The 27,394-nt window shown below is 52.2% G+C and overlaps 2 protein-coding genes across 6 annotated transcripts in view; one reads left to right on the forward strand and one right to left on the reverse strand.

Moving 5' to 3' along the window:
- AHRR (aryl hydrocarbon receptor repressor) overlaps positions 1-27,394 on the reverse strand; it is an 82,811-nt gene that overhangs the window by 12,952 nt on the left and 42,465 nt on the right. For 4 of the 5 annotated variants that reach the window (XM_081522308.1, XM_081522307.1, XM_081522310.1 and 1 more), the window contains 3 exons: positions 9,228-9,317; positions 2,447-2,576; positions 1,477-1,613 (listed from right to left, as the gene is read on the reverse strand). In XM_081522308.1, the coding sequence (XP_081378434.1) occupies positions 1,477-1,613; positions 2,447-2,576; positions 9,228-9,317 (357 nt within the window). Of the gene's footprint in view, positions 1-1,476; positions 1,614-2,446; positions 2,577-4,931; positions 5,093-9,227; positions 9,318-27,394 lie in introns of those variants that run through there. The other variant, XM_081522311.1, reaches the window with a different exon arrangement.
- Positions 18,449-27,394, forward strand: part of LOC145518281 (uncharacterized) — a 29,622-nt gene continuing 20,676 nt past the window's right edge. Inside the window, exons 1-3 of the mRNA XM_081522319.1 lie at positions 18,449-18,810; positions 20,660-20,730; positions 20,971-21,122. Of these exons, the coding sequence (XP_081378445.1) occupies positions 20,675-20,730; positions 20,971-21,122 (208 nt within the window). The 5' untranslated portion in view covers positions 18,449-18,810; positions 20,660-20,674. The remainder of the gene's footprint in view (positions 18,811-20,659; positions 20,731-20,970; positions 21,123-27,394) is intronic.

The raw sequence follows: 27,394 nt of genomic DNA on the forward strand, positions 1-27,394 counted from the left end.
GTGTGAGCAGGCTGAACACAGGCAGGGGGGCTGGGGTGAGCCCGGAAGCTGAGCTGCCCACCACCCCCGTACTTGGAGCCTCAGTCCCTACTCCAGAGCCCTTCCCTGCACATGCAGGGACCAGCCTTGCAGTAAAATGTGACAAGATGCTCCAAACTGAGCTCTTTGGCTTGTTTCCTCTACTCTGTGCTTCCGACATGGCTTCACTTCAACCCAGGTGTCAACCTCTGCTCAGTGTTAGGTAAAATCTATCTACATCCATGTGGAGTGAAAACCATCTTAGTTTTCCACAAAATTGAAAACCAAGTATGATCAAAACAAAAGGCTTTCCAGACAACCAACTGACCGCTTGAATAAAGGGTGAGCAGGGGGTGGGGGGTGTCACCCCAGCAGATGCCCCACTTCATTCTCATTAACCTGCCATGATTCAGCCCTGCCCCATCAAGGCCAGACCCCTGAGGCGCCCACATCCCACCCCTTGTTTTGCCAACTGCACCCATGGACCCAGGAGCCCCATGCCAGGCCCAGGCCTGGACTCAACGCAGCACCGGCCCTGCACCCACTCACTCACCAGGAGCCCCAAGGTGCCGTACAGCGCCCTCTCACTCACCAGGAGCCCCGAAGTGCCGTCCTGAACCCTCTCACTCACCAGGAGCCCCGAGGTGCCGTCCTGAACCCTCTCACTCACCAGGAAGCCCGAGGTGCCGTCCTGAACCCACTCACTCACCTGGCGCCCCGAGGTGCCGTCCTGAACCCACTCACTCACCAGAAGCCCCGAGGTGCCGTCCTGAACCCTCTCACTCACCAGGAAGCCCGAGGTGCCGTCCAGCGCCCTCTCTCTCACCAGGAGCCCCGAGGTGCCGTCCTGAACCCTCTCACTCACCAGGAGCCCCGAGGTGCCGTCCTGAACCCTCTCACTCACCAGGAAACCCGAGGTGCCGTCCTGAACCCTCTCCCTCACCAGGAGCCCCGAGGTGCCGTCCTGAACCCTCTCACTCACCAGGAAACCCGAGATGCCGTCCTGAACCCTCTCCCTCACCAGGAGCCCCGAGGTGCCGTCCTGAACCCTCTCACTCACCAGGAGCCCCTAGGTGCCGTCCTGAACCCTCTCACTCACCAGGAAACCCAAGGTGCCGTCCTGAACCCTCTCCCTCACCAGGAAACCCGAGATGCCGTCCTGAACCCTCTCACTCACCAGGAGCCCCGAGGTGCCGTCCTGAACCCTCTCCCTCACCAGGAAACCCGAGATGCTGTCCTGAACCCTCTCACTCACCAGGAAACCCGAGGTGCCGTCCTGAACCTTCTCCCTCACCAGGAAACCTGAGATGCTGTCCTGAACCCTCTCACTCACCAGGAAACCCGAGATGCCGAGATGCCGTCCAGCACCCTCTCACTCACCAGGAGCCCTGAGGTGCCGTCCTGAACCCTCTCACTCACCAGGAGCCCCGAGGTGCCATCCAGTGCCCTCTCACTCACCAGGAAGCCCGAGGTGCTGTCCAGCAGGCAGCGCACACGGCAGATGAAGCAGCGTGTCAGGAAGGCCAAGTACTCGGTGGGTGGGTCCACGCTCCCTTCCTGGGCCCGGAGCAGCCTCCCGAGGATGGCATCGTCTCCTGGACACAGACGGCAGGGACCAGGGAGAAAGCAGAAACACACCCTGGTCAGCAAGTTCGTGGTGTCAACAGCAGCTGTTGGCACGTAACACACACACCTGCTCCAAACCAGCCTCCCTCCCTGAGAACCCCCACCCCCACCCCTCGTGAGTGTCCATCAGCTCGGGCTTTTGATCTGAGCTTGTAAAGCTGGTCAGCACCTGGGGTTGCGTGTTTTCCACCTGCAGAAGGTGAACCATGCTGCTGTGTAAAGGCGTGCTGGAAATTCTCCAGAATTCCTGACCGCCGTGGGGAACGTGTGGTCGACCCAGGACTCTGTCTCCCTGCACCGCACCCCAAGGAAGGCCACTCGCCCTGCCCCCCGAGCTCTCATCTGCTCTGACATCTCAGGGACCTGGGCGTCTGCCTGGCATGTCCACTGGGCAGGGGCTGCAGATCTGGGACACCTCGGGGGTCCTGCCCACAGTGGGCAACGTCCCCAAACAGACAGCAACATTTGGGAGATTCTTTCATGTAAATCTCAGGTGGGCGGAGAGAATTTCCTAGGTGCATCTGGGGAGGTCTTTGCAAAACCAGAGCAGGTTCCCTGGCTTCGGGGCCTCACACCCTGCAGGGCACAGAGACCCAGCAGGAGACACAGGTGCCCTGGGAGCCAGGGAGCCCCCTGGGAAAGCCGCCTGAGAAGGCAGGGAACACGGGAGGAGGTCTCCGAGGAAGGGGCGACGACGCTGCTTCAGCGGGAGGAGGAGGAGGGAAGGGGCAACCTCTGCGGAGGCGTCCACATGTTTTAGGAACCTCCGGGTCTGCATCACACCAAGGGCCCCAGGACCCACCTGTCTCCGAGAGCAGGGGCTGCCCGCACCCTGCCTGGGGAGGGTCCATGGCCCAGTGCAGCTGCCGGCAGAAGTCCTGGCGGTCGTCCACGTGGATGTAGTCATAAATATTCTGGTGCATCACATCCGTCTGGAACATGAGACAGTCATTTTAGCCTTACCCCGAGGTAATGTCCACACTGTATTCCAGGGTTAATGACCACAAAAACGTCTCATCCATCTGTCAAAGGCAAGTCACACCCGTGAAGAGAAAGTCCCTCTGCACAGGACACCAGGCATCCAGCCAGGCGGTGCCTTGAGGGGCAGATCAGGGACTCAGAGACCAAACTTCATTTGGGATCAAGATTCCCACTGTTCAAAGCTGACTCCAACTGCATCGAGCTGTGCGCTTATGTCTGGTCACCTTCCAGCCTCTTTGTTTCGCTTGGATCACAAAGGTTAATTAGGGAAGCACACCTGTATGGTGAGATGGGGTGGGGCTGGCATCTCCAGGCCTGACCACTGCCCCCGGCAGGATGCTGCAGGGACCCTCCGACCCACAACCCTCTCTCTGGTCCTGGGTCCCCCCACCTGCTCGGGCCCTAAACGCAGAGGCCGCCCCACTTCCCAGGTCCATGCTGGGAACCTGCAGTCTGGGGCACCAAGGCCCTGCCTCAGGCTATGAAGGCAGACCTCAGCGGACTTGCTGTTGGTATTGTTGGCGAAAACATCCAGAGTGTCGACAAACAACGAGGCTGGTGCACATCTTTCGATCTGAACTGAATGGCATCACTGTACCCACCTGGGACCCCAGTCCCACAGAAGCCCCTTGGCCCCTTCAACTGGCCCATTGCTGAGTTTCAGTTGTTTCTCAACTGGATCACTGTAAAAACCAGATGGAGGAAAAGTTCCTGAAGGATCAAGGCTTCACAAATGGGGTTACCTTTTTAGGAGGTAATAGGCAACCTCACGCAGAGTGGATGGGGGGGTCCACAAGGTGAGGGAAGAGCCTCCAGGTGAGGGGGAGCCCCCCAGTGAGGGGGGAGCCACAGGTGAGGGGGGCCTCCAGGTGAGGCTGAGCCTCCAGGTGAGGGGGGCCTTCAGGTGAAGGGGGAGCCGCAGGTGATGGGGCCTCCAGGTGAGAGGGGAGCCTCCAGGTGACGGGGGCCTCCAGGTGAGGGGAAGCCACAGGTGAGGAGGGCCTCCAGGTGAGGGGGAGCCACAGGTGAGGGGGGCCTCCAGGTGAGGGGGAGCCACAGGTGAGGGGGGCCTCCAGGTGAGGGGGGAGCCTCCAGGCAGGCACCATCTCTCCTCGGGCTCCTCCTATAACTGGCCCCTGAATGTCAAACAGGTAACCTCAGGAAGGTAGAAAATGAGTGTGATTGTAACTCGAAGGCTAAACTCTAATCATCTACGCACACTCTTCCCCACAGTCTAAGACACAGTTTTCACAGAAAGAAGTGGACACTGATGTCACAAGTGTTGTAGTCCTTGGTCAGTGTCGTCCAGGGCTCTGGCATGAATGAGGACCACTCACAGTGGACGGGGACACACCAGACCTTCCCTCCTGCTCACACCTGCAGCACCTTCTGATTCTCATGCACCTGGAGGCTCCCCCTCACCTGGCAGCTCCCATCTCACCTGGAGGTTCCCCCTCACCTGGCAGTTCCCCCCTCACCTGGAGTCTCCCCTCACCTGGAGGCTCTCCTCACCTGGAGGCTCCCCTCACCTGGCAGCTCTCCCCTAACCTGGAGGCAGCTCCTTCACCTGGAGGCTCCCCTCACCTGGCAGCTCTCCCCTAACCTGGAGGCAGCTCCTTCACCTGGAGGCTCCCCTCACCTGGCAGCTCTCCCCTAACCTGGAGGCTGTCACCTGAAGCTCCCCCTCACCTGGCAGCTCTCCCCTCACCTGGAGGCACCTCCTTCACCTGGAGGCTCCCCTCACCTGGCAGCTCTCTCCTAACCTGGAGGCTCTCTGCCACCTGGAAGCTCCCCCTCACCTGGCAGCTCTCCCCTCATCTGCAGGCTCTCTGTCACCCGGAGTCTCCCCTCACCTGGAGGCTCTCCTGACCTGGATGCTCCCCCTCACTTGGCAGCCCTCCCCTCACCTGGAGGCTCCCCCCTCACCCGGAGTCTCCCCTCACCTGGAGGCTCTCCTGACCTGGAGGCTCCCCCTCACCTGGCAGCTCTCCCCTCACCTGGAGGCTCTCTGTCACTTGGAGTCTCCCCTCACCTGGAGGCTCTCCTCACCTGAAGCTCCCCCTCACCTGGCAGCCCTCCCCTCACCTGGAGGCTCTAGGGTCACAAGGGCATGTCCCATAGTGAAGCTTTCCTCATGCAACTTCGTGATGCAGGCATAACACAGGCTGTGAAACGTGCCCACATCACAGTACGCAGCTCCACCACCCAGTCAGGACTCGGCACCCTTCCCTCCACCCTCCCCAGAGGCAACCGCGGCACAGACCCCGCACCACAGGCTGGTTCTGTTCTCCGATGGAGCCCCGTACCCTCTATGTCACCTCACGGTGGTGATGCGGCCCCTGGCGCGTGAAGCAGTGTTTCAGCCCCTCCGTGGGGCCCCTTCCCGCAGAGTTACTGGTTCAGATGAACGTGTGCGTACGTGCCGCCTGCTGCTGGCGTCCTCATGAATCTCCAGAGGGCCGCCTGGCTGCCCCGTCAGCGTTCTCCACCCTCTCGGGCGGAGTCCTGTCTCGGGTGCACTGCTTGGCAAACATCTTCCCCTGCGGGGCCTGCCGCCCTCCTCATGGGTCTGACACAGCTGGATCTGTCAGTCTCTCCTGTGGTCAGGGCTTTAGGGTTTCTGTTCTATCTGTGTACTTGTTCCTCAGATACCTCCTGACTCTGCTCTGTTATCTTCTAGAAACTTCCACCATCTACCATGGACTCTGCGTGGTGTGAAGTAGCAATCAAGATTCATTTTTTTCAAGAGGATCTAGTCCATGAGGCACCATTTACTGACAAGATCAGCACCTGGCCACCTCCCGGCAACATCAGCTTCACTGTGAACCCAAATCTGCTGTGAACCTCCCCTGTCTTAGGAGGCCATGTGCCCTTGTTTGCACCGACCCCACTGGTCTCAGCCGCTGAGCTCGACGTGAAGTGTTGTGTCTGGGACTGTATGTCCCAGAGATCGTCAGTGGCCTCCCCCGTGGCGCTGGATTTGCTCAGATCTCTGCATCCCAATTAGCTTGTCCAGTTTCCTCCCAGAAAAGCAACACAGTTTTTGTTGTTTGTTGTTGTTGATTAGTCGCTAAGTTGTGTCTGACTCTTAGAGATAATATGGACTGTAGCCTGCCAGGCTCAGAGGAGATGGGATCCCTCAAGCAAGAATACTGGAGTGGGTTGCCATTTCCTTCCTCAGGGATCTCCCTGACCTAGGGATTGAACCTGTGTCTCCTGCATTGGCAGGTGGATTCTTTTCCACTGAGCCACCAGGGGCGCCAGTTATTCTATAACTTGATCTGTCACCTTTATGATAATAATATTAAGTCCTCCAGTTCACAGCATGTCTTTCCATTTTCTTGTTGTTCAGTTGCTAAGTCGTGTCCGGCTCTTTGCGACCCCATGGACTGCAACACGCCAGGCGTCCCTGTCCTTCACGTCTCCTGGAGTTTGCTCAAACTCATGTCCACTGAGGCGGTGATGCCATTCCACCATCTCATCCTGTGTCACCTCCTTCTCTTCCTGCCTTCAATCCTTCCCAGCGTCAGGGTCTTTTACAATGAGTCAGCTCTTTGCATCTGGTGGCCAAAGTATTGGAGCTTCAGCTTCAGTCCTTCCAATGAATATTCGGGACTAATTTCCCTTAGAATTGACTGATTGGATCTCCTTGCTGTCCAAGGGACTCTCAAGAGTCTTCTCCACAGTTAGAAAGCATCAATTCTTCCGTGCTCTGGATCTTTAATTTCTTTAAATAACGCTTTGTATTTTCTGAGTGGAAGTACTACGTATGATTTGCTTGACTCATTACTAGGAATTTGGTGTTTTTCCATCCTTCTTTGATGGATGGCATTTCCCCCTCCATGGTTTTGATTAAGGAAAAAAACTGTGCTGATGTCCAAGCGCTGGATATTTCTCACTGTAAACTAATAAGTAGGCGCTGTGATCCACGTATTCCCTGGTGAGCTTCAGCAGAACCCCAGGGGCACCCTGCTGCCCCATTTGCCGTCTCCGCACACCTCAGATAATCCACAAAAGGGACGCAAGGGGTGGGTCTGGGGCTTAACTGACCCAGGAGGAGATCAACTCGGAGAAGGACAAGCAGAGCTGGAGGAAGCATCGCAGATCAGGCGAGTCTGAAGATGTTAGCAGAGGAGCCTGGCGGGTTACTGTGCACGGAGTCACGAAGAGTTGGAAACAAATGAACAACTAACACACACACACTTAAATGTCGACACTTTCTGGGATGAGAAAACTGAGATCACAGCGATTAGCCTGGCCTCCCTTCGTCTTTCCTAATGTCTAGGGTTTGATTCCTACAAACGAGGTCAAGAAGAATAAATGGTGGGGGAGTAAGAAGCAGGGGAGAGTGACATGTCAGCTGTTCACAGCAGAGAACAAGCCCACTCTGGTCAGGTCATACCGTCGCCATCTTGGCTCCGAACCACCCTCCGCAGAGTTGAGAATAAAAGTGCAGCTGCTTTCACAAACAGCTCATTCCAGTAGTGACCATCTTTGCCTTTTGAGCAGAGAGAACGTATATCCGCTCTCCAAGCCCGTGGGCCCTTAACCGCTTCCTTCCACAGGCCCTCACATCTGTCCTGATTCACCTGGGGACGAGACACCCCCACTGCTGACCCGGGAGAGAATGGACAACGTCTTGTAGCAGCAAAGGCAAGGGCAACTAAAATATACATCTAAAGCCTCTTTGTCCATCTCCAAGAGCACTGAAATGCGAGATCCTGAACCGATGCACTCAGGTTGCCACAGGAAACGGCTGGGTCCTGACTTTTTGTAAAGCAGTTTGCCCAAGAAGATGACAATAAAGCACAGGGCTGGTCTAATATGTTCATGAAATGTTTTACATAAACTAGAGGCACTGCCTGATTTAATGGCAGTTGGAAACAATTTCCTTATAATAAAAGGCAAAACTGTTTTTTTTTTTTAACTTCTAACACGTCAGAGGAAATAACCGAGTTCCAAGAAAACAAAAGCTCCAATTAGCAAGTTCAGACCTGGAATCAGGTCTCTACAGGGCACCTGCAATTCCCACGAACCAACCCCGGGGGCGGGACCTTCGAATTACACAGCCAAGGGCAGGTGATGTGCGTGTCCCAAGAATTTACAGAGCAACTCAGGCAACAGCGATTGGGGCAAAAAATCAAAAATTCTCAGCGGGCACATGCGACATCACATTTTTCTAGATCCAGGTGTTGCACACGATGCCCAGGGGCGCGAGGAAGGCTTCATTACTTGGGGCTCGAATCGTCGCACCCACGGCCTCGCTCTGCCCCGCGGGCCCCGGAGAGGGGCCGGCGCAGCCCCCGCGGAGCGACTCTGGAAGGAGGGCCCGCGGGACGTGGGCAGGTGGAGAGGCGGCCGAGCGCCCGCCTGGAGGGCCGTCAGCTCGCGGGGCAGGCCGGCGTCTAAGGGGCGGAGCCGGATGCCCGCCGGCCGCCCCCGACCTCCAGGCTTCTCCCCTAACCCCCGGCCGGCCGTGGCTTCCGGCCCATCGGGAAGATTTTTCGGTATTAACTGCGCGGCTGGCCCCCCATCTGCTTCCTCGCTGGGCTCTGACCCGGGTGCTGCCGATGTTTTGCCTGGCCTGCAAAGGTGCCCCGGCTCCGCGGGGTGGTCTCCAGCCTCCATCCTGAATTCCTCAGGGAAGGTGCCAGGGCTGGCCGTTGGTGGCTTCCTGGAGTTTATAACCCTGTGCTGTGAGCTCCCTGCAGAGGGCTGGGGGGGCGGGTGTTTTTTGGGGGGCTGGCCACACTTGTGCCCAGCTTGTCCTCAGACCCCAGCCACCCAAGTTGCAGAGCCAGGAGGTTTCACCAGCAGCGTTTGACTCTGGACTGGGATTTCTCCTGAGACTTTTCCTCCCAGAGGCCATGCCAGGTCCCACTTCCTTTCCTGGGGCTTCCCACTGAGCTGCCTCCTTGGACCCAGGCTTGGATGGACTCCATTCCGCTCTGCCCCGAGGTCTGGAATTGTCCAGGCTGGGCTAGCCTGGGGCAACATTCCAGGCTAGCTATCTGCACACCAGCAAGAGCAATTCTGGAGCACATGGTGTCCTGACTGTACCTTGCATCTGGGGTTTGAGACACCAAAGCGCAGCTCAGGACAGGTCCCTGCCCTGGCCCTGACCAGCCTCTCGCAGCGAGGAGCATAGAAGTCGGGCTGCAAGTCACTGCTTTGAGAGACTAGGGATACCGAAGACACCGTCATGCCTCTCACCGTGACCCTGAGCCTCTGACAAAGCTGGGTGTGCAAAATCTCATCTGACAAAAGCTCGGTGATTTAAAAAAAAAAAGAAAAAGTTTGATTTTAGAGACGTTTTAAACCTTGAAATTTAAAAGTTCAAGGTCTCTGGTGGCTCAGATGATAAAGAATCCGCCTGCAATGCAGGAGACCCGGGTTTGATCCCTGAGTTGGGTAGGAATGGCAACCCACTCCAGTATTCTTGCCTGGAGAATTCCATGGACAGAGGAGTCTGGTGGGCTACAGTCCATGGGGTCACAGAGTCGGACACGACTGAGTGACTAAACGCATACTCACACCCTGGAGATGATGCTCGCCTTCAAGGGAGCGGGACCGAACCGCAGCAGACAGGGCGCCATGCTCACCTGGTGGAAGCCCAGGTAGTCCACGATCGTGGCTGACGCGTAGAAGATCATCCCTTCCGCGCTCACCACCAGAGCGAAGCCGTGGAGGGACTAGAACAAACAGAACACCAACATCACTCACAGTAAAAACGTCAAGCATTGGTTCTGTTTGGCTTTTCAACCATTGCTTCCCTGTTTTGTGGTCTGAATTCATAACCTCCAGAAAGGCCCACTTTTAGTTTTTTTCTGATGTTCACAAATGTCCTGAGCCAGCAGGTGACATGATAACTTGGTCACAGTTTATAAGGCTCATGACTTGGGTTCTTTTTCTAATGATGATCAAATGATGTTTTATAGAATACAAACATCACCATGGTGAGATGAGACACACCAATACCTAAAACATAACAGGAACATTTACACCACAGGGTGGATTTTCCCATTCATGCATCCTCTTCTATACCACGTTCTGGTTTTTCTAGGAATTTTTATCATGAAAAAGTGTTGAGCTCCAACAAGGGCTATTTGTGTATCTACTGAAATCATCACATAGATTTTCTCTAGTCTATTAATGTAATGAGTTACTCTGACTGATTTTCTGATGGTGAATCAATCTGATCTGATCATCATTTCTAATGTGTTCTTGGAACTGATGCATTTCACTTGGAAATAGTCATCTATATTCAAGGAAATCCACCTATAAGCTTCTCTCTTTATTTTGGTGTTTAAGCGTACCTAATCATCAAACATCCTTTTCTTCTTTTTTCACTTTCTATACCCACTTATTTATGATGAGGAAAACGTATTCCTAGAAAGTCTGGTTCACCTCACCTCTAAGATCCTCTAGTCTGGGTGCATTTTGGGGAGATGGTGAGTGAAAAGGGAGTGGATTTTAGCACCATGTCTGTTTATTTTATGGCTGTTAGTATATTCAGGATTTTTTCTTATATCAGTTATGGCATTTTAAAATTTTTTCTAGTAATGCATCCATTGCATCTTTATTTTAAATTTACTCGTGTATGTTATTCACAATATCTTAATGATTGTTAAATCTGTTATATCTGTAATTATTGTGGCAAGCACTGTGTTGGGCTCGATTTAATGTTTCCCTTTTTTTGAAAAGCAGGCCCTCCAGTCCCTCCTGCACAGGCTTCCCAGAGCCACGGCTAGTGAGGCTGCACGAGGGACCACAGGCATTCGAGCACGTGATCAATGCCCATGCTGCCAGCCAGCTGTCTGCTCGCCTATCTGGCGTCCTCCCCGTCCTGATAAGGAAGACAGCAGCCCAGGCGGTGTGGGTCCTGGTGAGTGTCAGGCACCACGTGTGGAGCGGCTCACTCAGTTGTGTGTCAGCTCCTGCAGGCAGACAGAGGCAGTCTGACTCTCCGGGGCCAGGGCAGAGCGGGAGGTTAGGGAAGGTTAGGCAGCTGGACAGTGGAGTTCATGATACCTTAGCTGGAATCTTTAACGTGCAGACATTTAGAGACTTGACACTAACTTCCATGAAGTCTGCAGCTATCAGCAATACATTATCATATTCATTTCTCTTAATTCTTTAGCATGCTGGGTACTTCTTTTTTCTAATCTTTGCCAATTTTATGTGATAAATTATTTTGCCATCATTATAATTTTCATTCTTTGATTATTAATGAGATTGAGAAACATTTCACATATTCATTGGTAACTTGCATTTCTTTTTTGGTAAAATACCTTTACATGTTATGTGCTGATTTTACTATTAGGATTTATAAATATCAATTTCCAGGAGCTTTCAAATTACTGGTATTAAAGATTTCTAGGGAGCCCAGGATAATGTTTTTTTTTAGTCTCTAAGTCATGTCTGACTCTTTGAGACTCCATAGACAATAGCCCACCAGGCTCTTCTGTCCTCCACTATCTGCTGGAGCTTGCTCACAGTATGTCCATTGAGTCAGTTATGCCATCCAACCATCTCATCCTTGGCCACCCCCTTCTCCTCTGCCCTCAGTCTTTGCCAGCATCAGGGTCTTCTCTAATGAGTCGGCTCTTCCCATCAGGTAACCAAAGTATTAGAGCTTCAGCATCAGTCCTTCCAATGACTATTCAGGACTGGTTTGATCTCCTTGTACTCCGAGGGACTCACAAGAGTCTTCTCCAGCACTATAATTTGAAAGTGTCAATTCTTTGATGCTCAACTTTCTTTATGGTCCAACTTTTACATCCGTACATGACTACTACCAGCAAAACCATAGTTTGATTATACAGACCCTTCTCAGCAAAGTGACATCTCTGCTTTTTAATAGGCTGTCTAGGTTTGCCATAACTTTTCTTCCAAGGAGCAAGTGTCTTTTAATTTCATGGCTGCAATCAAAGTCCACAGTGATTTTGGAGCCCATGAAAAGAAAATCAGTCACTGCTTCCACTTTTCACCTTCTATTTGCCATGAAGTGATAGGATAATGGCAGCCACCTAAATCCAAAGCCTCACACTTCTAAAAACTGATGGAGAACCACAAGGACACGTGAAACTACACAACTCTGCATCCCGTCATGATGAGGACACAGAGGTGATGAACTGCAAGTTACATATCATCAGAAAAGGCAACGTAAAGCCCCAGTAAGCTTCTGCTTCAAAAGAACAAAGTGTGTAATTCTTCCTCAAGAAACTAGAGACAATTAAACACAATGTAAGGAGAAGGATAAAGCATAAGCTGGAAAAGAATGACAGACCTTATTTTCTTGGACTCCAAAATCACTGCTGATGGTGACTGCAGCCGTGAAATTCAAAGATGCTTGCTCCTTGCAAGAAAAGCTATGACTAACCTAGTTCAGTTCAGTTCAGTCGCTCAGTCATGTCCCACTCTTTGTGACCCCATGAATTGCAGCACGCCAGGCCTCTCTGTCCATCACCAACTCCCGGAGTCTACCCAAACCCATGTCCATTGAGTCGGTGATGCCATCCAACCATCTCATCCTCTGTTGCCCTCTTCTCCTCCTGCCTCCAATCCTACCCAGCATTAGGGTCTTTTCCAATGAGTCAACCCTTCGCATGAGGTGGCCAAAGTATTGGAGTTTCAGCCTCAACATCAGACCTTCCAATGAACACTTAGGATTGACCTCTTTTAGGATGGATTGATTGGATCTCCTTGCAGTCCAAGGGACTCTCAAGAGTCTTCTCCAACACCACAGTTCAAAATTTTCTGAACGTTGAGCTTTAAGCCAACTTTTTCACTCTCCTTTTTCACCTTCATCAAGAGGCTCTTTAGTTCTTCTTCACTTTCTGCCATAAGGGTGGTGTCATCCACATATCTGAGGTTATTGATATTTCTCCTGGCAATCTTGATTCCAGCTTATGTTTCTTCCAGCCCAGCGTTTCTCATGATGTACTCTGCATATAAGTTAAATAAGCAGGGTGACAATATACAGCCTTGACGTACTCCTTTTCCTATTTGGAACCAGTCTGTTGTTCCATGTCCAGTTCTAACTGTTGCTTCCTGACCTGCATACAGGTTTCTCAAGAGACAGGTCAGATGGTCACAGCATATTAAAAAGCAGAGACATCAGTCTGGCGACAAAGGTCCATATAGTCAAGGCTATGGTTTTTCCAGTAGCCATGTATGGATGTGAGAGTTTGACCATAAAGAAGGCTGAGCACTGAAAAATTGATGCTTTCCAACTGTGGTGCTGGAGAAGACTCTTGAGAGTCCCTTGGACTGCAAGGAGATCAAACAAGTTGATCCTAAAGGAAATCAGTCCTGAATAGTCATTGGAAGGACTGATGCTGAAGCTGAAGTTCCAATACTTTGACCACCTGATGCAAAGAGCCAACTCATTGGAAAAAGACCCTGATGCTGGGAAAGATGGCAGGCAGGAGGAGAAGGGGATGACAGAGGCTGAGATGGTTGGATGGCATCACCGATTCAATGGACATGAGTTTGGACAAACTCTGGGAGATAGTAATGGACAGGGAAGATTTGTGTGCTGCAGTCCATGGGGTTGCAAAAAGTTGGACACGACTGAGCGACTGAACAACAACAAAAAGAAGAAGGAGAGAAAAATTAAAAATGGGAGAAGAAACAATGAAAACTTTTAAAGTAGTTAAATAATAAAGATTGTTACAAAGTGGAAAATTGCTTCTTTAAAAAGATTAATAAAATTGATAAACTCCTAGAAGATTTATCAAGAAAAATACAAATTATTGACACCAGGAGTTTTAAAGAATACATCATCACACACCCTATAGACATTAAAAATATAGTGAGGAAATATTAAACATGATACTCAAGAAATTATATAATTCACCAGAATTAACCCATTAGAGATAGAAACCTTGAAGCACAATTTCTGTAGAAGAAACAAAGTTATCAAGGCACTAACTCAGGATAATGTGCCTGACCCAGATGTTTCAAAATTCTTTAAAAATCAGATAATAACAATGCCCCCTAAATTGTCTCAGAAATAGAAAGTGAAGAAAATTCTCTAATTCTTAAGAACTATAACATGGACAGTTAATTCTGATAAGGAACTTCAATAAAAATAAAATTACAGACTTTGACTATTGATGCCAAATATGCTAAATAAAATATTAGCAAACAGATTTCAATTTCACATTATGAAAATAATACATCATGACCAAGAGAATTTATTCCAGGAATGCAAGTTTGGCTCAATATTGGGAAATTCATTAATATAATACACCAAGCTTATCAATCCCTGGGTCAGGAAGATCCTCTGGAGAAGGGAATATCTACCCACTCCGGTATTCTAGCCTGAAAAATCCCATGGACAGAGAAGCCTGGATGGCTACAGTCCATCTGACTCCAAAGTCAGACATGACTGAGCGACTAACCAGACAAGCAAGTTTATAGATCTAAGGAGAAAAATCTATAGCTTTTGCCATCTTCATAGATGGCAATAAAGCTTTTAACAAAATTCAACACTCATTTCTGATTAAAAAACACTCAAGACACCCATGGTGGATTCATGTCAATGTATGGCAAAACAAATACAATATTGTAAAGTTAAAAAATAGATAAACTAATTAAAAAAAAACACTCAAGAAAATAGCAATTATGGATACATTTTAACATGATAACGTGCGTGTGCATGTTGTGTGTGTGTGTGTGTCCATGTTGCTCCTAAGGTAGCAACTTAATTAATGGGGAAAAATGCTGGGTGTTTCCAGGAGGATCAGGAAGCAAGACAAGGATGCCCGTGACATCCCACTCCAGGGGTGTGTAAACTACAGTGCCCCTCAATTCCACCTCACACTGTGGCCAAACCCGTTCATTTATGTATTTGCACTACAAAAGCAAGGTTTACTAGTTCCCAGAGAGACAACATGGCCCGTGAAGCCTGAACTACCACCTGCCACTTACAGAGCAGGTTTGCTGCGGCTGCCCTGTAGTTTCTGGGGTGTTAATCTTTGCAACTAGAAGGGAACTCAACAGGAGGTCCAACACTGAGAAGGTAAAAGGATCACTACCTGCAGAGAACTCCTTCGTTTATTTGGAAAACTCTAGAGAATCAATGATAAAGTAACCCAAGTAAAAGAATTCAGTAAACAGGAAGGATATAAAATAAAATATATAGTCAATAGCCTTTACATACTAGAATAAAGACCATATTAGAGAACATTCTGATGGATAAAATCCTCTTTAGAAGACCCAACACTTGCAAACTCAATCAGAAAAACGCAAAATTGATGTGAAGAAAACGTTAAAACGTCTCAAGAGACACCAAATTATATGTGAACAATAGAAAGGCATCCTTTGGTCTTGGACAGGGTGACTCACCATCATAAAGATGAATTTATCAATGGAGTGCAATGTCCGGCCCAAAAGTAAATCATGTGTTCTGCCCAACCTGACATCACACAAGATTCCCAAGGAAACTCCCAGAAAGGGACACAGCCTCACAGCCGCACATGGGACCTCGCTCTGCTATGAAGACACACCTTAGCTGTTAGAGTGTTAATTCAGAGAAGAAACATCACAGCCCTCAGGCAAACATACAGCAAACACTCAATAAAAGATCTTATTCAAGAGGGAAGCACTAACGGGCTCCCTGGTGGTACGGGGGATGAATCTGCCTGCCAATTCAGGTGACACGGGCTCGACCCTTGGTCTGCCCACATGCCAAGGGGCAACCAAGCCCACGAGCCCCAGCTACTGAGCCGGAGCACCTAGAGCCCATGCTCTGCAACGAGAGAAGCCAGCACAGTGAGAACCCAGGCACCACAACTGGAAAAGACCCATATGCAGCACTGAAGACCCAGCACAGCCAAATAAATGAATAAATGAAACTTTTTAAAATAAAGAGGGAATCACTAAGATGTTAAAGCAGCCTAAGACGTATCAGAGATGCCAGGGGTTCACATCTGAGATCAGACTGCTGCTTCAGATGCAAACATAAAATTCCCCTGGAGAATCCTTGAGCGGCCTTGTGCCCACATGACTTGAAAGGAGGTGACACCCAACCGCTCGGCTCGCCTTGTTTCACAGTTCTGGATGCGTTTCTGACACAGAGGTGCAAACAGCGGGGTGGTGATCTGCAGTCAGATTTAGACTTTGCCCTGAGTCTCCTGCATGAGAAACCCAAGGTCACACAGCCCCCTGAGGCACCCCTGCCCCCAGCAGTCTGCCGCTGGCAACCACGTCTCACCAAAAGGCTGTTATTAAAATATCAGCCACAACCCCCAAACTGCAATGAACTGACAATGGACCCTGTGCACATTGTGTCCACTGGAACGTCCGTGTTTCCAGACAGACGGCAGCATTTGTCATGAGTTCCTGTGCACTTCCAGGGAAGTGCCTGTTCCCACTGTGCGCACACCTTTGGGCAGCGGGCAGCGGGGGGGAAAGTCCAGCGTTTGCCCGGCGCGCGTCCCCGGTGGGGGGTCACAAGTCTGTGACCGTGTCCGAATGTCCCCCAAGCGCCTCTGCTAGGAGACCCCAGATTTCTTGGTGGGGGTGGGGAGACCCGTGAAACATCTGGGCTGTTATACGGTGTAACAGAGGCCAGATTTTCCTGTGTGCTGACCGGTTGGGTGTGGGTCAATCACTGGGACAGGAGGCCGGGTGTGGAGAGCCCCGTGGACTGAATGCGCACCCGCTGGGAGGTGACAAGTCTGGATGGTGCCCCTCACGGTTTCTGCGCCACCGCAGAGAAACTGCACCTAAAAACACAAAACTTGCGTGTCCACATTCACCGGCCCGGAGGAGTTTCGGAAGCACCGTCGGCCTCAGAGTCTATGATGAGCTGGACCACTGAGGCTTGGACTCCTGTGTTCCTCAGACACCAACACGTACAAGAACCGCACTTTGAAATATCAGCTCTTCTCATATTGTGGTAAAATGTATGCAGCAGAAAGCTCACCATTTCAGCCACTTTCACGCACATGGTTCATCCCCATGAACCCCATGGCTGTACGGCCGCCACCAGCACCATCTCCAGAGCATCTCACCTTCCCAGGCTGACACACTGGCCCTCCCCAGTCCCGGCCACCACCATCTGCTTCCTGTCTCCAGGAGCCGGACTCCTCCGGGGGCCTCCTGAGTGGACTCACAGGACTGACCCCTCCGGGCCAGGCTCGGGCGCTCAGCACATCCTCGGGCTCGTCCGTGCAGAGCCTGTGTCGGAATTCCCTTCCTCATCAAGGCTGACTAATATTCCACCGCATGCACAGGTCGCACTGCTGATCCCTCATCGCTCAATGGGCGTCTGGGCTGCTCTCAGCTCCTGGTAGGGGCCCCCAAAGACGCACGTGCACTACGTGGATGGACGATGCCCAAGGCAAGGAGGAGAGGCCACAGCCTTCCCTCGCTGCAGCGCTGCTGGGCAGAGGAGGTGCGTGGGTGGGACCTGCTGCTCCCAGAGCTGGGCATCCCCCAGGAGGGCAGTGTTGGTGCTCACACCGCTGCCCATGGCCCTCCTGCGATGGCTTCCAGCGCCTCCCCTGCAAACCCGGCTTCCTGTGACCCAGGGACTCGGTGGAACACCTGCTCAGGGTGCCTGCCTCCTTCCCCACCCTGCCCCGCAGCCGGTAAGTTCTGGTGGCCGAGGCCCTGGGGGCTGGTGCAGCCTGCTGCCGCGGCCACCGTGACCAGGACCTCCGGCCAGGAAAGCCAGAGTGGGCAGCCAGGGGCCTCACGCCTGACTCGGAGTTGGCAGGGACATCCTGGGAGGGGCCTGCAGGCTGTCCATCTAAGTCCCACTCCGGGAATCTGGGCAGAATCAGGGTGGGCCGTGCTGGGGCCACCGCAGGCTTCAGTAGCCTTGTGGTGTGGCTCCGTTACCATCCCTCCTTCTTATAGACTCACTGACTAGTGGCCACGTGGCCCAGGTGACTGAGCCCAGACTCCACACGGGGCTGGGCAGTGGTGGTTTCCCTCCCCCGGGCAAGATGCCGGCGTGGGGACCCCCACTTGCCTCCGGTGGCAGGAGTGGGCGACGTGGGCGCCACCCGCTGTCCACGCAGCATTTCCCGTCTCCGGGGCAGCCCATACTCACAACGTCCCACTAATAATAGTCCAAAGACCAAAGAGATGCTCATGGTCTGAGTGCATCAAATGCTGTCTCAAAAAAGATTTTACAAGATTAGTCACAGCCGAAAACAACCTTAATTTTAACTCACCAGGCAGAAATTTTAAAAAGAAAAATGACCGTAAATGCTGTTTGCCGAGTCATATGGATTCAATATCAGATCGACGTTCTGGCCTGGAAGCCTCACGCCAAATACTGCTGCACATGTGGGACCGGCTGGCACAAATATGCATCGCAAACGTTTGTTTGTTTTCTCTCTCTCTGTTAATCCTGCAAGACTTTTGTGTTTTTTTAAATATGGTACATGGAAAATGAGATCACTTCTCCAAGCAGAGAAAAGAATTTGGCCCCAAGCTGAAGGCTGCGCTTTTTTAAGAGGAGAAACAACTGCGTCCACGTTCAATGACAGCCAGTCACGGGAGCTGCACCTGCCACTCCAGGGCCAGCCACTCGCCCTGCCCCGGACGCCACCGGTGGCCCCGCAGAGGGGATTGGGGCGAACGGCTGAGCAAGCGGGACTTCCTCTGGACGGCCCTTGAACATCCTGATGTCTTCCAACGCAGGCAGAAAAAAATAGCCAGCGAGCACTTCAAAGACTGCTCGTCAAGGTCACAGCAGAGGAAAAAGAAGAGGGAAAAGGAACAATTCCAGCAGCCCCTCTCCTCGCCCCTCCCTGGAATGAAGGGAAGTTGGGAGCTGTGCCCTCCCCTGAGAGCTGTCGCCACGGCAACGGAGCAACACTACAGGCCGGGCCGCCAGTCACGCAAGCAGGGGCACCGGCCGTTGGGTCTGCTGGAGCCAGATCACTCGCTGGGCCTCGCCGCAGGGCCCGTGTGCGTGCGAGGCGCTTCTGTTAGGGACGGCTTGCCGGCTGTTTATAGATCCCACAAACAGTAAACTTGGCCTTGGGCTCCAGCCTCGGAGAGACACGGCGCTTGCAAACAGTTCTCGAAAGAGGCAGTGGGCTGACAGGGCAGAGCCACAAGGGTAGAGGCAGGTGCGGACCCCCGGGCCTTGGGAGCTGGCCCCATGCTAGCCCGGCCCTGTTCCGCCAGCCACGGCCCTGGGGTCGTCCTCTCCAGGTGAGCAGCTAGACAGTCCAGGTGTCTGGACGGTGAGCTGGCACTGGGCCCTCCTGTGGCCGGTGGGAGGGGAGCCCAGAACTGGACACAGAATGTGGCCACTGCAGACTTCGCTCTTCCTTCCCTGGGCAGACGTGACCATTTCAAAAACACCTCAACCAAGTGCTGCTTTTTCAGCAGCTGTGTGACCTTGGACAAACTAACTAACCTCTCTGGGCCTCAGGTGCCTCATCTGAAAAACAGGGATGACAGCAGGGACCATCCCTGAGCGCAAATAAGCACCCACACAGAGTAAGGGCGGAATCAATATCGGTCCTGTTAATTAGAACTCGGGGTTTTGTGCTGGAACGAGTGATTTACCAAAAGTGTTGGCAGTGTTTTCTAATGAGAAAACAAACCCTGTTTAAAGATTGGGATGACCCTCTGAATGTCACCTTAGGTCAGCTCCTGAGAAGCGGCTGCGGGCAGTCAATAAACATGCTTCTGATGACCCTGAGGGAGCAACAGCGCTCAGTCTGAGAGGCAGGTCCCTCCTGCCGAGGCCCTGGGACTGGAGGGGTTGCCCTCACTCACCTCCCCAAAGCTCCGACCAGGGGCCACCAGCCTCGGCCTCATAGCCGAGGGTCACTCCAGACCTGCAGACAGGTTCTAGACCATTCCTCTGCCCCCGGGGAGCCCAAGGGAGCCTGTGGGGGGGGTGCCACAGAGCCGGAGAGAGCCCCTGTGGAAGGGTGTCATCATGCAGGAAAGCTGACCCATCAGCATCGCAGGGTGCTGGCCGCCGCAGCCCTCAGGAAGGATCTGGTGTGAGCCCTGAGACTCCACGTGGAACAAACCAGGGGTGAACAGGGCTCCATGGGGGGTGGACCGGGCTCCATGGGGGAGGAACCTGGGCTCCATGTGGAACAAATTGGGGGTGAACCGGGCTCCACAGGGGGGGACCCGGGCTCCACGGGGTGGGGAACCCGGGCTCCATGGTGGGTGGACCTGGGCTCCACATGGAACAAACCGGGCTACAGCCTTGGCTGTGGGACAGGCAGGTTCTCAGGCCCCTTGACATTCAGCTGCTCCTCCGTGAACCCAGGGTGACCCAGAGCAAGCCAGGAGCTTTTCCCTAGTGATTAAACCCTGCAGATGGTACAGGCCCACAGCTTCTCAGTGCCCAGCGGACTGAACAACGAGACTGACACTGAGTACACACAGCAGGCATGGCCTGCAGGTCCTGCTCCAGGCGGCCGGCCTGCGTCCTCACCCTGGTTCAAGTCCCTCCCGGGACCCCCAACAACCATGGGCTCAGTGAAGGCAGAGGCTGGGGCACACATGGCCAAGCCCTGGAGAGCCCAGGGCAGAGCAGGGCCTGAGTGGCCACAGGGAAGCTGACCAGGAAGCCCTGCTCAGTGACCATGGACGATCAGGGGTTCAAGGTGGACAGGCGGAGTGACCATGGACGGCCAGGAGGTACACAGCAGAGAGTTCTAGGTCTAAAAGCCACAGAGAGGCCCCAAACAGCTGAACTATCTTCAGCGGTGGGGTCAGGAGCTGTGGGCTTCTGACCACAGGGAGGCTGCTAGATGGACAGAAAGCACAACCTTGCACTCAGGTGGACACAGCCTGAGGCTGGTACTGCCCTGGACACTCAGTGGACGTCAGACAGGTGGGGTGGGGCCTGGGGTCTGCCGGGGAGTCGGGGCAGCCTGCCCTTCGGGGCTGTGTCCATCCACAGGCCAGCCCCCAGGGAATTTACACTTTTACTTATGCCTGTCAAGTCCCTGAAAGAAGAGCCACATCAAAGAAGTTTGGGAACAACAGGGTCACAGCAGAAGGTGAGACAGTATTTCTCTGAACACAGAGACCAGAGCGGGAGATGGAGCAGCCCCTGCAGCAGCTTGCTCAGAAGATCCAGAAAACACGTGGGTGCAGGTACGCGGACATCAAGGCGCTCTCCCCAAAGCCGAGGGGTAAGAGGGCTTGGGATGCCCACCCCAGGCCTCAGACCCTCCAGCAGTCAGGGACCCCGGGTGTGCGACGCCCGCTCCTGCAGCCTGTTCCCCCCGACAGTGACCCTGAGACCCCTGCTCCCAGGCTGCCCCGCCTCCCAACCCTGTCGGCTGATTCTGTGCCCACTGTGCGGGCTCTGGGATTTTGTGCCCCCGCTTCTAGAGGACCCGTGAGCCCTGCACCAAGTGGAGGAAACTGCAGCGGGGAGTCCTCAGCCACAAACCACCAGGAGCGGACACTCTTGGCCCCTGATGACTTCTCCCCACCAGGGAAGGGGTCTCTAGGTCTTTCTCTCGGACAGCAACAGCCTGAAGGTGAGAAAGTCGGCACTCTTGTTCTCTGCACGTCACTTGTGGTTCCTGAGAACTTCCCGGGAATTGTGCTGGCTTTTCCAGAAACCGTGCCAGCTCGGTTGGCACGGGTCGACAGCCTGCTGAGTGAGCGTGGTCCTCGGGGCTCCCAGACACGCAAGGCCCTCTCATACCACTTCCTCGAGGCCCATGGGTGCCACAGGGCTGCGTGAGTCACCTGCCCAGGCCCAGGGCCAGAGGCAGGAATGGCAAAACCCCCTCACTTGGGAGTCAGCACGCCGGCCCTTTTGCCACCCCCTCCCCAGAGGATCTTGACTGCTTTAACCCAAGGACGCTGCTGCGGCCTTAAAGGCAGAGACGCAGCACAACCCAGTGACCCTGTGCGTCCCTGCCCCGCAGCAAGGTCCAGGCTTCTGTGTCTGCACAGGGTGAACCAGCACAGGCTCCATGCACACCCCCAGCAAAGTCAGCCCCCCTTATCCTAGTGGGGGCCCAGGGCTGTCTGGGTCAGGTGAGGAGGGCTGTGGCCTGAGCCCAGTGCAGGTGTTCGGGGGGAACAGAGAACAGGAGCAGGAACACCTTCCTCCTCTGCTGGGCCCCTCGCGGTGCCTGCCGGGATGCGGGAAGCAGGGCTGCAGGGCACAGCTGAGCCGCAGCCCCAGGCACTCACCCCTCCCGTCCCGTGCACCCCCCAGGCCAGGGTTCCTCCCACGGCGGCCCTTTCTAGAGGGGACCCTCACCAAGGAGGCAAGTCCACCCGGCCCACCCCCCCACTCCGACCCTCCCTCCGGCCTCCAGCACACAGGACACAGCCCTGGAGACCCCCAGCGGGTGGGGCAGCACAGAGCAAAGAGTGAGACAAGCGTGAGTTTAAAATCCAGGTGTAAGGGAATAAGAGAACAGCGAAATGAAGTGATAAGAAACAGTGCGAGCAAATCAAGGGGAACCACTTACTAGGTAGGAAAATGTAGGGAGGAGGAGGAGACGGGCGGGCTACAGTCCAGGGGGTTGCAGAGAGTCGGACAGGCCTGAGTGACTAAGCAGAGCACAGGGAGAGGACCGCTGAGGTCCACGTGATGGGTACAGCCTGGAGGACTGGCCCCGGGGCAGCAGAGAAGGACAGCAGCTAGATCCTGAGAGAAGGACCTGCAGATGGGAGGACTGCCCAGGGACACCGGGCACGGGGCTCCAGAGGTGGAACCAGTAACGGAGAGGGACAACAGGAAACACATCCAAACTGAAGAAGAAAGACCTCAGATGGAAAGAACTCAGAGCACCGAGCAGAAAAAACAAGACAAAAGACTTATTACAGTGACATTCAAGAATATCAGGGCCAAAGACAGGCTCACAAAAGCTTCAGACAGAGCCAGAGCGGACCTGCCACAGAGAACAAGCCTCAGACCCCAGCAGCGGCACTGGGCTGCAAAGCGTGGGACAGGATTGATGAAGGTAGAAGGAAAAAACTTTGAAGCTAAAAATCTATACTTGGCCAAATTGTGATCCAAGTGTGGAGGGAGAAGCAGAAAGATTTCACAGGCGCCCCACGGGGAAGTGCTCGGGGGCTGTGGGGCGGGGGGCCGCATGCGGAACCTCAGAGGGGCCTGGAGAACTGAGGACCACGGCAGGACCTGTGCCGTCCAGGATTCAACTTCTGGACAGTCACTGCGTCCGTGCGGGGCCACCGAGCGACCCCCGAGACCAAAAGCAGAGTGTGACTCCTTTAGCACGAGAAAGTACGGCCTGAATGGGGAGCTAGGGAGAAGAACAAGAAACCCAGGAAAGTACAGTCAATAGAAATTACAAAATACAAGGGCAGAAATTAGCCCTCAGCAAGAGTAACTACAAGAAGAATAAAGAGGCTAGACTCCCAGCCAGGGCTCCTGGTGCACGCACAAGGCCGGTTAAAAGGCGCGGGAGCCTGGCGGATTCAGCGAGGGGCCGTCCCAGCTGCGGGATGCCGGAGAGAGGGCCGACCTGAGCGGGCCGACCTGAGCGTCCGACGGACAGCCAGTGGGACGAGGGGCAGAGTTTGAGGGCTTCCTGCTCCGGCGGCCGCCTGGAGCCAGGGCAGAGGGAGCGGCCTGCTCGCAGCTCCCTGAGTGGCTGCCCCGGGCTTCCCAGGGTTTCAGGTGCCCACGTGTCCCCACCGCCACCGCAGCCCTCGCTTCTGCTCGATTGAGCGGCATCATGGTTCTGCTAGAACTTGAGCTGCTCGGTGCTCCAGACACTTCTCAGCGGGCGTAGGGGGGATGCGCTGTCCTCAGTGACTGTTGGGCAGTGACTACCCGCCCTCCCGTAGCGAGCGGTCCACCACCTTCTCCCCACCTCCCCGTGGGCCCCGGGCTCCAGGTCCCCACCTGCCACTTGGTCACGGCCTGTTCCACATGGAGAAAGTGGAACTGGGAGACCCAGGAGTGCCCCCGCCCTCCAAGGCAGGCGGGTGCCCCTTCCCCTCAGGCACGGCCCGGTGGCCTTCCCGACTCCGCCTCCTTGTCTCAGAGCCGACCCTCCTGTCCTGGGTGTGGAGTTTCACAGAGGCGAACACTTGGTATTGGAGCTTCAGCATCAGTCCTTCCAGTGAATATTCAAGACTGATTTCCTTTAGGATTGACTGGTTTGATCAATACTTGACTCCAATACTTTGGCCACCTTATGTGAAGAACGGCCTCATTTGAAAAGACGCTGATGTTGGGAAAGATTGAAGGCAGGAGGAGAAGAGGACGAGAGAGAAAGAGATGGTTGGATGACATCACCAACTCATTGGACGTGAGTTTGAGCAAGCTCTGGGAGTTGGTGAGGGACAGGGAGGCCTGGCATGCTGCAGTCCATGGGGTCGCAAAGATTCAGATACGACTGAGCGACTGAACTGAACTGAACTGAAATACTTGGTCCTTATTCTCTGTACTGGTCACCCATGGGGCCTTTGGGCCGGAAACTCAGTCCCGGGTTCTGGGAATCTTCTGGGTCGCTTCCTTGACCATTTCCTCCCCTCTGATCTTTCTGAAGGTCTGAGTACACAGGCCCCCGGGGCCTGGTAACTTCCCCAACTTTCCTGTTTTTCTCCGCCTGTTCCTCAGTTACGCACGGGAGGACTCAAACTCTGGGCCCTTCCACGGATTTCCAGGTTTTGCTCTCACGCCTCTAATTTGCGAGCCCCGTCAAGATCTCCAGCTGGCCTCTCACAGGTGTGTGTGCCCCCTTCACCAAGTTTGGTGAAAGACATAAATTTATAGGCTCAGGTAGCTCGTGCATGCATGCTAAGTCGCTTCAGTCGTGTCTGAGTCTTTGCGACCCTATGGACTGCGTAGCCCACCAGGCTCCTCTGTCCATGGGATTCTCCAGGCAAGAATCCTGGAGTAGCCATGCCTCTTCTCCAGGGGATCTTCCAGACCCAGGGATCATACGTGAGTCTCTTTCGTCTCCTACATTGGCAAGCAGGTTCTTTACCACTAGCTCCACCTGGGAAGCCCTCAAAAGCTCAGCGAACCCTAAATAAGACAATCTAATAAACCCAGCATATACCCAAGCCCAAACATATCAAAATTAAGCAGCAAAAGTCAGTAGCGATACTGAAATGGAATACTAATAAATATTACTAAAAGCAAAAGGAAAGTAGAAAAGAAACAAAATTTAGAAAAATTATGAAATGGCAGACTGAAATCCAATAATATCAATGATTACTGCAATATAAATGCCCTAAATACACCAATCAAAAAAATGATACTGTTGGACTGGACTCAGGAAAAAAAAACAAAAAAAGACCCAAATATATACCACCGATACATTAAATGTAATAATACAAATGGGTTAAGATGAAAAGATGAAGCAAGCTATTAACTAGAAACATTAACTAGAGAAAGGCTGGCACGACTGTATCAGTATCAGACAAAGCAGACCTCAGGCAAACTACAATGGAGAGGTGTTTAATGACGTGAGGTGTATGATGATAACGACATAAAGGTCAATTCAAGAAGAAAACATGATAATCCTAAGTAAGTCTGCAGCATACAACAGAGCTCCAAAGAACACAGAGCAAAAACTGATAGAACTTAAAGGAGAAGTATAGAAATACACAATTATACTAGAAGGTATCTTAAAGGTTAAGACCAGACAGAAAATCAGCAAGGACATAAAAGCCCTCAACGTCATCAGACGACTTCATGTGGCTAATGTTTCACAGACACCTCACCCAAGGACAGCAGTCGGGCTCACAGACAGCCCTGTCCTTCAGGAGGAAGGGGCAGGGGCTCTCTGGGGTCTCTTACAAGAGCACCAACCCCATTCATGACCAGCTCACCTCCAAACCCCGCCACACTGGAGGGAGGTCTCCAGTATAGTGTGAATCTGAATTATATTAATTTTGATGGGGGTCAGGCGGACACAAGTATCCAGCTAACAGCAACAATCAGTGAAACTAATAGCTGTGTGCCTTTGAAAAAATCAATAAAGCGAATACACTTCTAGCTCAAGTGACTAAGAAAAAACAAGAGAAAACACAAATTACCAATGAAACGAAAAATGAGACATAGCTGCAGAACCCACAGACATTAAAAGGGCAACATGTGAAAACCATGGACAGCTTTGTCCTCATAAAATCAATAATGCAGATGAAGTAGACCAGCTCCTTGAAAGACAGAAACTACTAAGATTCACACTGGAATAGATAACATAAATCATCCTTCATTAATTAAGGAAAGTGCGCTCACAGTTTAATCTACGACTTAAACTAAAGAAAATCTAAAGAAAATGCCCAGACCGGCTGTTTTCTCTGGTGAATTCTACAGTCACTTGAGGAAGGATAATATTAATTCGACACAAGCTCTTTCAGGAAAAAGAAGAAAAGGGAACACTCGCAACCAATGTTACGAAGCCTCCATCAGCCACCACAACCAGACAGAGACACCACAAGAAAACAACAAAATAGCTCTCATGAACGTAAATACAAAAATCTCTGCAAATATTAGCAAAACTTAATCCAGCAATATATAAATAAGATTTATCCTGGGCATGCAAGGTTGAGTAAACATTTGAAAACCAATTAATGTAATTCACAATATTGAATATAAAAAGACTCAGGAAGAAAAACCACGATCATCTCAATAGATGCAGAAAAAGCATCTAACAAAACTTAACATCCATTCATAATAAGAACTCTCAGAAAGGAAGGAATAGCGGGAAATTTCTTAATTAAGACATCTATAAAAAGCAAAATGAGCATAATAAAAGGCGGAGACATTACTTTGCCAACAAAGGTCCACCTAGTCTAAGCTATGGTTTTTCCAGTAGTCATGTATGGATGTGAGAATTGGATCATAAAGGCTGAGCACCTAAGAATTGATGCTTTTGAACTGTGGTGTTGGAGAAGACTCTTAAGAGTCCTTTGGACAACAAGGAGATCAAACCAGTAATTCTAAAGAAAATCAACTCTGAATATTCCTTGGAAGGACTGATGCTGAAGCTGAAACTCCAATACTTTGGCCACCTGATGTGAAGAACTGACTCACTGGAAAAGACCCTGATGCTGGGAAAGATTGAGGGCAGGAGGAGAAGGGGATGACAGAGGATGAGATCGTTGGATGGCATCACCGACTCAGTGGACATGAGTTTGAGTAAACTCTGGGAGCTGGTGAAGGACAGCAAAGTCTGACGTGCTGCAGTCCATGGGGTAGCAAAGAGTCGGACATGACTGAGCAACTGAACAACAACAATATAGTAATTAAGACAGCAAGGTGCTTATTTGTGAAAGGTTAGACATAGAATCAATGGACCAGGTGAGAGTCCAGAAACAGACTCAAAAATATGACCAACTAATTTTTTTATGAAGGTATAAAGGTAATTCAATGCAGAAAGGATCAACTTTTGAATAAACGATTCTGAGAAAACTAGAATTCATATGTGAAAATAAACAAATCTTGCCCTATGTCTCCCACCTTACCCTAAAGTTAACTAAAAATAGATCACAGACTTACGTGTAAAACTTAAAACTGAATGCAACAGTATGAAACGCTGGACTCAAACATAAAAGAAAAATCTTTGTAACCTTGGAATAAATAAAGAGTTCTTATATCTGACACCAAAATCACAACCTATTATTAAAAAACGGATAGACTGAATTTTGTCAAAGTTAATACTCTCACTCTCTGCAAGGCCCTGTCAAGAATGAAAAGACAGGTCAGGCTGGGAGCAAATACTACAGAACCTACACACGGGGAGACGTGTTAGGACATTTACACGAGCTCAGAACTCAACAGCTGAGAAAGCAAACAACCCGATCT

Source organism: Giraffa tippelskirchi, chromosome 8 (genome assembly GCF_054371585.1).
Source record: "Giraffa tippelskirchi isolate mGirTip1 chromosome 8, T2T-mGirTip1v1.2.pri, whole genome shotgun sequence".
Classification (NCBI taxonomy): Eukaryota; Metazoa; Chordata; class Mammalia; order Artiodactyla; family Giraffidae; genus Giraffa; species Giraffa tippelskirchi.